This window comes from Arachis duranensis, chromosome 8 (genome assembly GCF_000817695.3).
Source record: "Arachis duranensis cultivar V14167 chromosome 8, aradu.V14167.gnm2.J7QH, whole genome shotgun sequence".
NCBI lineage: Eukaryota > Viridiplantae > Streptophyta > Magnoliopsida > Fabales > Fabaceae > Arachis > Arachis duranensis.
Window position 1 is genome coordinate 42,255,032 of NC_029779.3, and position 10,429 is coordinate 42,265,460.

At 32.8% G+C, this 10,429-nt stretch overlaps 1 protein-coding gene across 1 annotated transcript in view; it reads left to right on the forward strand.

The window, feature by feature from the left end:
• LOC107462932 (anaphase-promoting complex subunit 10) overlaps window positions 1-10,429 on the forward strand; it is a 13,232-nt gene continuing 2,803 nt past the window's right edge. The window contains exon 1 of the mRNA XM_021130216.2: window positions 1-150. Within this exon, the coding sequence (XP_020985875.1) occupies window positions 1-150 (150 nt within the window). The remainder of the gene's footprint in view (window positions 151-10,429) is intronic.

Genomic DNA, 10,429 nt, shown 5'->3' on the forward strand with positions numbered 1-10,429 from the left:
ATGGGCGGCAATGTCGCCGCGGTGGCGTGTCTGCGCGACTATGCTTTTTTTCGTGATACGCGCTGCGGCTCAGCGGGTACGAGAGTCTTGGTGGTTGGTGGTGGAAGGTTGGCCGGCGGCCAGTGCAACAACGTAGATGGCACGTCTTCGGTGGCTTGACGACTGCAACTATATTGCAAGGAAGAGTGACAAGGATTTATGAAGTTGTTTTTTAACTGTGAATGAAGGGAGGAAAAGTGAAATTAGAATAATTCTTTTGAGTGTTGTTTAAAATTTTAAATTTTTTTATTTTAAATTAAAATTTTTTTCTAGTTGACTATAAATGACTGATCACTAGTTGATCTTCTGGATTTTTTCATTATTCTTTTATCAAAATTTCTAGCATGCTGTAACTTTGTTATTTTATGTAATATTTTATTAAAAAAAACTTTAACTTTTTTTTAATGTAATAATGAAAAATAAGAGGTCTTTAGACTATGGTTACGATTTATAACCGTTACCTAAAATATTCAATAGAAAAAGTGAAAAACTGATGACTATAATAAAAAAAATCCTAATTTTTTATTAAAAAATTATGATCATAAAACCATATTCATATTGGATTAAAGTAAAAGATGGTGACCATTAACCATTAATTTATGGTCCCAGTATTCATAATCCATGATATCATGTCCGTATATTTTGTAATAGGGTTATGGTAAGTAATTAATAATTTTTTTAATAATATGAACAATTATCAATAAAATAAAAACACACTACACTTTTAAATTATTCACTTAAGTCTTAATATTAGAATAACTATCCATACACCTAGTAAAATAAGCATCTGATATATCTATTATTCACATTGTTTACTAATATTGTTGGTTACCTTTGTAACATGCCAAACATAAAGTAATTTTGTAGTCAAGCAATCAAAATCACGATTCAGATTATGTAGAAAATCAGCAACAACAATTAGTTAGTACAGAAAATGGATGAATTGATTAGTTGCCGGTTTGAGCTAGAATCAGTTATGGCTGTTTATTAGTTACTTCTGTTACAAGGACATTATTGTTATCTATCTTATTTATGTTTTCAGAGCTATATATATAGTTCTCTGTTGCCTCTGCCGCTATGACAAAGAAGAATGTAGAAAACTCTGCATTCTGTGTGTTCTTGATTCCCTTCTTCGATTTCTTCGTCATTTCTATTGTTAGTCTCATAAATAATATAAAAGAATGGAAGGTATACCTGCCGCAGTGTTTGTGTCAAACAAGTTGGCAAGCTACTAACAAAAACATAAAGAACAATAATTGGATAATCAATTTTATAATTAGTTTTATATATCACAAAACAATGTGGAAAAGCCACCATTCTTGATAAAGAAAGCTACCTCGTTCCTCGCGAGTCACTCCTAGGAGCAGCATGCAATAGAATAAATCAGAGTCATTTCGTAAAGAGATTTAAAACGTTTTTTTAAGATATTTTAATAATTAAAATTTAACACATACAATTAATTAAATTGTATTATTTTTATTAAAATAAAATCAAATAAATTAATTTAATTAAAAATAATAAATTAAATCTTAAATTTATCTAAATTAATATTATTTTTTATAAAAAATAATTATAACATTTTTATTTAAGTGACTCCTAAAATAAATATACTAATGTTTTAATTTTATTTGATAAAATCTGTTTCAAAAAAATTTATTTGATAAAATCGCATCATGAAAGTAATTTTGGGTCAAAGTTAAACAAATTAATATATACAATATAATGATTCAAGATTTTCTATGTCATATAGATTGATTAGATTCTAATTTCTGAGGGTGCGTTTGTTTCTAAGAACAGGACAACAACATATTGAGAATAGAATATGACAAGATATTGATGGAGAGAGACATAAAATTTTGTGTTCTTCTATTCTATTTGGCGATAAACTAGAATAAATTATAAAAATTCAATTTGTTCTTATTTTTTTCATTCAAAAAATTTGAGATGAAAAATATAATAATAAAAAATATAATTATGAAAAATTAACAAGAATAATAAAAGAAAAAATAAAAAATAAGTTGTGTCCCTTGTTAGTATTTTCGTGTCTTTCTTATTAGGATAGACACAAAATACACTAATTCAGTGTCTCTGGATGCATTATCTCTGTCTATATTTCTTCTGTCAAATACAATTTTGTGTCTCAATATCCTTATCTCAATGTCTTGTCTCTATAAACAAATGCAGTCTAAGTTCTTATGATGTTCAACTTAAAATAATAAAAAAAGATTTATTGTCGCTAAAATACATTAAATGTTCAAAGCAATTAACAATTTCCGCAATAAACCACTCCAACGGAAAAGTGGTTTGGGTAGTGTGCATAGCCAATCTAATATCAAGATAGTGCCTTTTTTTTGGATTTGGATCCTTTAAAGTTTGAATTTTACTTTAGAGAGTAAAGTGTGATTTTCTATCATTAAATAGTTTTTCTTTCATATTTATTCTTGGTCCCACTTATAAAATCAATGGTGAGAGATCACATTTTACTCTCTAAAGTGAAATTCAAACTTTAGAAGATCCAAATCCCTTTTTTCTAATAGAATTTAACCTTTTTTTTTTCAAAGTTTATATAAAGAAACTTGAAGAATTTTGGGCTGACACAAAGAAATCACTTTAACGGGTTGGATTTCAATCTATCTCATCCAACCAATTTAAAATTAGATATTAAGTTAAACATATTAACTCGTAAAAATCAATTTTAAAATAAGTAATAGGACAAGTGATGACAATTGGCATCCAAATTAAAAATAAAAAGGGAAAATTAGTGCTAATCATCGTCAAGAGATTTTTTTTTCGAATTGAGATAATTTTATTTATAAAACGAAAGAAATATATAGGTGTTTATATATAAGACGAGTAAAAGAAATAAGAAACTCTCAACGCTTTACTATAAAGATAACATCATATAGTAATTTAATAAGAGAAATAAAAAAATAAAGTGTCATCAATTAGGAATTAGGAATTTGTTGAAGTTCCTTCTGCATCTTCAAAATCGACGCCATTATCTCTTCTATACTAGTTGATACATTATCAAAGATGAATCTGTTCCTAACCTTCCATAAGGACCAGCTTAAAATCACCATCATCATCCTTTGAGAGGAGCTATTAAATTGGGTACGCAAGACCCCATTCTCAAGTTCCACTCAACATAGAAATCAAAGTCTTCGGTGCCCTTTCTAGTAGCTAGTAAGCCCATTTTTGACCAAATTTCCTTTGATTTCTCACAATAGAAGAGGCAATGATTGATTGTTTCTGGAAATTGTAGGTATTTTCGGCAGGTGGGTTGAATCGATGGGATGCGATGATGAAGCTTTTGCAACACTGGAAGCTTTTCTTGGAAGTCCCTCCAGAGAAAAATCTTAATTTTTGTTGGGATTTTCATCTTCCACAATTTTCGTCACAAATTTCGTTATCTCATAATCTCTGGGCAAAATTCAATGGGAGGATGCGAGAACCCATAAGCCATACAGTATCTAGTACTAACTTCATACAAACCACTTTTATTAAGGGCCCAATAAATTTTATCTTCTCCACCCCCAATCGTTGTTGCTAGCACACGCTGACTAGTGCCCTCAGAAAAAATACTTCCAACTAAAGTCTGATTCCACTGACCATTAGAAAGTATTAAGTCTTTGACCATCAATAGTGGTTGATTTTGCAGATTGGAAGCTTCAGATGAAGGAATAACACAAGGATGTGGAGGAGCAAGCCAAGGATCGCTGAATATTCGGATACTAGACCCATCACCAACTCGTCAAACCAGCCCTTTTTCAACAACTTTAAGCCCTTTCAATATGCTACGCCAACCCCACGAAGGTATTATTTCGATTTCTACATTCATTATAAAACTGTATCAAAAATATTTACCTGTGAGGAGTTTAGATATGAGTGATTGTGGCTGAGAGACAACTTTTCAACATTGTTTTGCTAGTAGCACCAAATTCTGAGCCCCTAGGTCCTTAAAACCTAGTCTATCATCTAATTTCGGTCTTGTCATAGTATCCCAACTAACCCATGCCATTTTTTGCTCTGTACTTTTTTTACCCCACCAAAATTGGGAGAGTATGTTGTGAATCTCCCTAATTAAAGTTTCAGGAAGGCGAAAACATGATAATGAATAAACTGGGATAGCCTCCCCAACAACTTTGATTAAAACATGTCTGCCTGCAGAGGAGAGAAGTTTTCTTTTCCACCCTTGAACTCGCTTCCTCACCTTGTCCTTGATTTCTCCGAAGGTGGCCTTTTTTTATTTTTGAACTGTAGATAGAAGACCCAAATATTTATCCTATGCACCAATATGAATAATTTTCAATTTTCGAGCCTGTAGTAATCGAACAATGGGAGGAGTATTATTACTAAAAAATAGAGCTGATTTATGCAAATTAATTTTTTTTTCCACTGAACCCCTCGTATGACTGGAGAATAATGAGAATATTTTCACAACTATTATCTGACGCTTTGCAAAAAAAGATTGAGTCATCCACAAACAATAAATAATTAATAGTAGGACATCTTTGATTGATCTGAATACCTTCAATAAGACCATTTTGCTCTGCCTTGTTTAGCAAAAAAGATAATCATTCTGCATAAAAAAGAAAAAAGTAGGGAGATAGAGGGTCTCCTTGACAGATACATCTATTTGGTTTAAAAAAACAAAAGGTTGACCTTCAACAATGACAGAATAAGAAACCGTAGTCACTACATCCTGTATCCAACCAATCCACCTAGATTCAGATCCCAGTTTCTCCAAAATGAACCAAAGAAAATGCCACTCAACATAATCATAGGCTTTGTTAATATCCAATTTAACAGTCATTTCACTTGATAGGCCCCTCTTCTTTGTCTTTAGATAGTGCATACATTCATGAGCGACTAGGACATTGTCTGAAATCAATCTACACTTAATGAAGGTGCTCTGATTAGGGTTGATCAGCGAAGTCATAAATTTCTATAGTCAATGGACTAGTACTTTAGAAATAATCTTATACACAACCAAGGAAAGACTGATGGGTCTAACCTGCATCATATCCTTTGATAAGAAATCTTAGGAATGAAACAGATTTGTGTATGGTTGAAGCTCTTTAATAGTCCACCATTGACAAAAAAACTACAGACAACCTTCAAAATATTCTCCCCTACTAAACTTCAGTTGAATTGAAAGAATTTAGCCGTAAATCCATCATCACTAGGGGCACTCTAGGGGTGAACACTAAAGACCGCCCGCTTTACCTCATCAAAACTGACCGGTCTAGTTAATTTTCTGTTCATGGTTGCTGAAATTTTAGCTTCAAAATCTTCGAATGCATGTGCCGAATTAGCTTGGTTTATCGATGTGAAGATATCCTTGAAGTATGTTTCAGCTACTTGTGCATTTTCCTCACGAGTAGTAGCATACCTACCATCATTCTTTTTCAATTTTCAAATTTTATTTCTCTGAATTCTAGATTGGAATAATTGGTGAAAAAAACTTATATTTCTGTCCCCTTCTTTAAGCCACTTTACACGAGATTTCTCCCTCCAATAGCTTTCCTCCCTAAAGTAAGCATTCTCAAGTTTATTTTCCAAGGCTTCAACCTATTCTCCCCCTGTAATACCCTCCTCTCTGAGAATTTCAAGCTTAAATGTGAGTTCACCAATGTCCTTCTTAGAATTAGATCTGTTCTGTTGCTGCCATTGAATAATACGGTGCCTACAATGCTTTAATCTTTGAGCGAAAACAAACATTGCTGAGCCATTCACCCATTCCTTCCAAGCTTCAGTGATAGTTACCTAAATTTCTTCTAAATCACACCATCTCTCTTGAAACTTAAACCTCTGTTTAGATTTTTTCATGACCGGATTTGTATCAAGGATGATAGGCGCGTGATCTGAACCATTTTCTTCGAGTCGAGACCGCGAGACTGATGAAAAACGATCCATTCGCTCACCGTTTGCAAGTGCACGGTCAAGCCATTCTCTGATCTGATCCTACCTTCGTCGCCTATTAGTCCAGGTGAACCTTCTCCTAATCATACCCAAGTCCTTTAGTCCACCACCATCAATAAAATTTACAGATTCAGAAATAGATGAAGCTAATTTTAACCTTCCCTCCTTCCATCTCATCGAAGCTCACTATAGCATTAAAATCACCCATAATTACAACCTTTCCAAAGAAATATTGTACAAAAGAGAAAAGTTCTGTGTATTGGGTAGACCGAATCCCATACAAGCTATTTAAATGTGCCCCAATCAGTGCCCAAGAACAGTTCAAAGCAGTATCAGTTACCTTGGCAGCTATGAAAAACTCTTTTTCAGCCAGAATTTCAACTGTTGTGCCCTCCTTCCATGCTAAAGCCAATTCACACGCTGTACCCGTCGGACTAACAATCCTCTAATCCGTAAAATGACAAGATCTCAACTTATTTTTCACCAGACGAGATTGGTTTTTTGTTTCACATAAAAATACAATCTCGGAAGAGTGGGATTGGCACATCCCTTTAAGGTTATAGATTGTCAGGGATCTCTCCAAACTGCGACAATTCTATGAAAAAATTCTCATGGCGAATTAAAGGGAAGAAATAAAGAAGGGAACAACGAGGGGAATAAATAAAGGAATTGACAAAAGTCAAACATTGTCCTAGATGGCACAAAAATTCTATTTTGGGAGAAACCCTAGCAAAGCAAGTTGAAGGAGTACGTACTCCTCACATAAAAAGCATGATGCCACTAAATTTTCCTAGGATTGTCAAGAGATTTTAACTAACAAAAAATATCAATTATATCAAAATTATTAATAACAACCAAATATATATTATATTAAAAAAGGACCAATAAATAAGACTTGAAATGACAAAATTATCCTATTATTCTCTTTTTCTCTCTCTATTTCTTGCCCATGTGTTTTCTCTATATTATTTCCTTTTCCTCTCTCAACATATTTTGTATCTTAACTTAGATTTGCTCTTACTTTTACCTCCACCCTTTTGACCTTTGCTCTAATTTCTCTTCCTATTTTCAATGACTAACATTTTAGACTGTGACGAAAAATTATGTGTTTTCCTTCTCATCTCTTCATTTAAAATTTCACCTTTAATAAGTCGCATGCTCACTATACCATTCGAAGCAGAATTAGTAAGAGAGATACGAAATATTTTCCAAGAATTTGATGGAGTATTTACCAACCACAATTCTTGAATCTCATCTTCAAACTTGATTCTCATGCTTGATAACTAATCAAGAACCCCTTGAAATTCATTCAAGTGATCTAATATTTGTGATCCCTCATTGTATCTCAAATTCATCAATATATTCAACAAGGATAATTTATTATACCAGATTTGGAAGCATACAAGGATTCAATTTGATTCCATAAAGCCCTAGCATGAGCCTCATTAGCAATGTGATTGTAAATATTATCATCCACCCATTGCCTAATAAAATCACAAAATTATTGGTATTCAAACTCTCATTCTTTATCTGTTTTAGACTCTGGTTTCTGTATAGAAGATACGGATAAATGTAGATTTTTAAAAAATAACAAATTCTTCATTTTTTCCTTCCATAAATGATAATTAGTGCCATTCAAACTTATTATCCTAGTAGAATTATTTGTCTCCATCTTTCAAGTAAGTTATAATTAAATGCATAAAACTGAGCTCTGATACCAAATGATGGGAATAAAACACACAATTTTCTACATGCAAGAATAAGAGGAGCAACAATACCCACTCACAACAAGTAATAACAACAGCACAATAATACCCGATAGCAGCAAAAAATCACATAAATAAAAAATTAGAGCCAAAACTAACACACCAAGATTTTTAACATGAAAAATCTCCTCAATGTGAGAAGTAAAAACCATGAGTCACCAAGATTAAGAAATAACTTCACTATGATGAGAAATAGAATACAAGAGAGTCATAAATTACTACACAAAACATGCATATAACAAGCCAAACAACCCAAGTTTCAAAGTTTACAAAACAAGAACTAGAAGATGAAAATACTACAAAAATAGAGCTGTTGTGTGTGGTCAATATCTTCAGCTACAGATATCAAATTAAAGATCCTAACGGTAAGAATGAAGAACCAGGTGCCTAGAATAGACTGTTCAAATTTGAGCTCGATCCAACGGTTAAAAAATTTGCATCAACCAATTTACAGAAACAATTTCATATATGTACAAAAATAACTTTCTCTCTTCTCTCCTCTCTAGTGTTTGGTGTTCTCTTACAAATGAAACCTTTCTCACTCAATCCGAACTCACCTCACCAACTTCAACTACTTAAAGGCTTGGATATCAACATTTGAGCTTTTCTCCACATAGGAAGGAGCAAAAAAATCTAACAATATTTTAATTAGTAAAATATAAAAATAATGTATTTAATTGTTAAAAAATATTTAGGTTAAAACAATACGGGTTAATTTTGATGCACTCAGAGTGTAAAGTAGTTTTACATGTGCATTCAATTACGCAATGTCACGCTAGTAAAAGTAACTACCTTTCACATTGATCATGTGAATGGTCATCCAAATTAAACGGATGTAATTGCACGTCTTTGTAAAACACTTTACACTATTATTGCATCAAAATTAAACTCAAAACAATATCTATAACAATATATAATGGCCAAACCTGTTTTGGTAAGTGTCCAAAATTCTTTTTCAAATTTCTCCTTCTTAATAATTTACCCCACTATATGTTAGTTATTCCACGTTAAAAAATTTTCACTACCACATCTTCTCTTATCACATATATTCACGTTCTCTCTTACCTCATACATTCACGTTCACATAATTTCTATAATTAACTCTTTTCTACTTTACTATCTCTCACCTCACATTATTGTTACTGGCAGAATAGAAAAATTTTCTTCTTTTCTTATCCATCTTTTCTTGCATCTTTCTCACTTTACTTATATGGTTGTTTTGGTTAATTACAGTGACAACATATCAATGAAAGATTCACATGGAACTCGTCGAATGACTTGGCAAGACTATGACAGATAACAAAGACAAAACATGAGCGAAGAACAGAGGCAGCAATACTTGGCGAGGAGGCGTGCTCGTTACTGAGAGAGTATAAAGAATGCTTTGAATATAAATTCTTATCTTTGCTTTAAATTAAATACTGTTAAAAAAAATAAACTTATATAATTTTTATAGATAGGGTAAAGTACTAAATTGGTCCCCTACGTTTGAGCGTAATCTTGTTTTGGTTCTTAAGGTTTAAAGTGTCCTATTTGAATCCAAAATAGTTTTATTTAGCTTCAATGTAGTCCCATCATGAGGTCAAAATTAAATAATTAATAGAATGTCTTACATGACAGTAGTACAAGAACAAGATCGATAATCTGGAGAACAAGTACAAGTTCCAGAGGCACAAAATCAACCGTGGATGTATCAATACATTTATTTATCATTCTCTTTAGTTTTATAGAAAATATTTCATTTAAATTGTAAGACATTCAAGGTTAAATAAATGTATTGATGCATTCAAGGTTAATTTTGAGCCTCTAGAGCTTGTACTTGTTTTCCAAATTATCGACCTTATTCTTGTACTGCTGTTTTGCAAGACATTCCATTAATTATTTAACTTTGACCTCATGATGGGACTACATTGAAACTAAATGAAACTTTTTTGGATTTAAAAAAGACTCTTTAAACCTTTAGGACCAAAATAATATTATGCCCAAACATAGGGAACCAATAACAACATAATATTTTTTAATATCTTATTTAATTTAAATTTAAAATTTTTATTGTTCTAAATTAATATAAAATTAATATTTAAAAATTGTTAGATAATAATTTAATCAAATTATTTAAATCATCTTATAGTTTTTAATCATCAACTTTATATGAAAATGTAGCAAAAATTGATCTAAAATTAAAAGAAAGGACGGGTGTGCAAGACTGCCATAGTTATCAGCACCGGATTAACCCAGCCGGTCGGATTAAAAATGGGCGAATTGGCCAAGGACTGGTTCGGGCAAAACAGGGTATTAGACAAGGAAAAGAATTGATAAAAGTTGGTTGACCCGACTGGTTTTGGTAAAAACCGGCATGTTTGACAAACTCAGATCGGTTCAAGAATTGTTTTTAAAACCCACACCCTAAAACGACGTGGTTTTGTACTAAAAAAACCCCAAATACATTGAAGCTCACTCTCTTTGAAGCTCACTCCGAAGGCAGAGCCTCCCTCTCACTCTCTCACACTCACAAATCTGCCACCACGCGGTTGCTTCCACGTCGCCGGATCCTCTGCGTCTCGTCCCGGCTCCTGTGCACCTCCGGCACTGCGTCGTTGCCTCCTTCCGTGGCTCTCCTTCATTGTGTCGTCGCGTCTCCTTGCTCTTGTGCCGCTGTGCGTCTCTCGTAGTCGTCGTGGCATCCTCACCCGGCGGGGCTC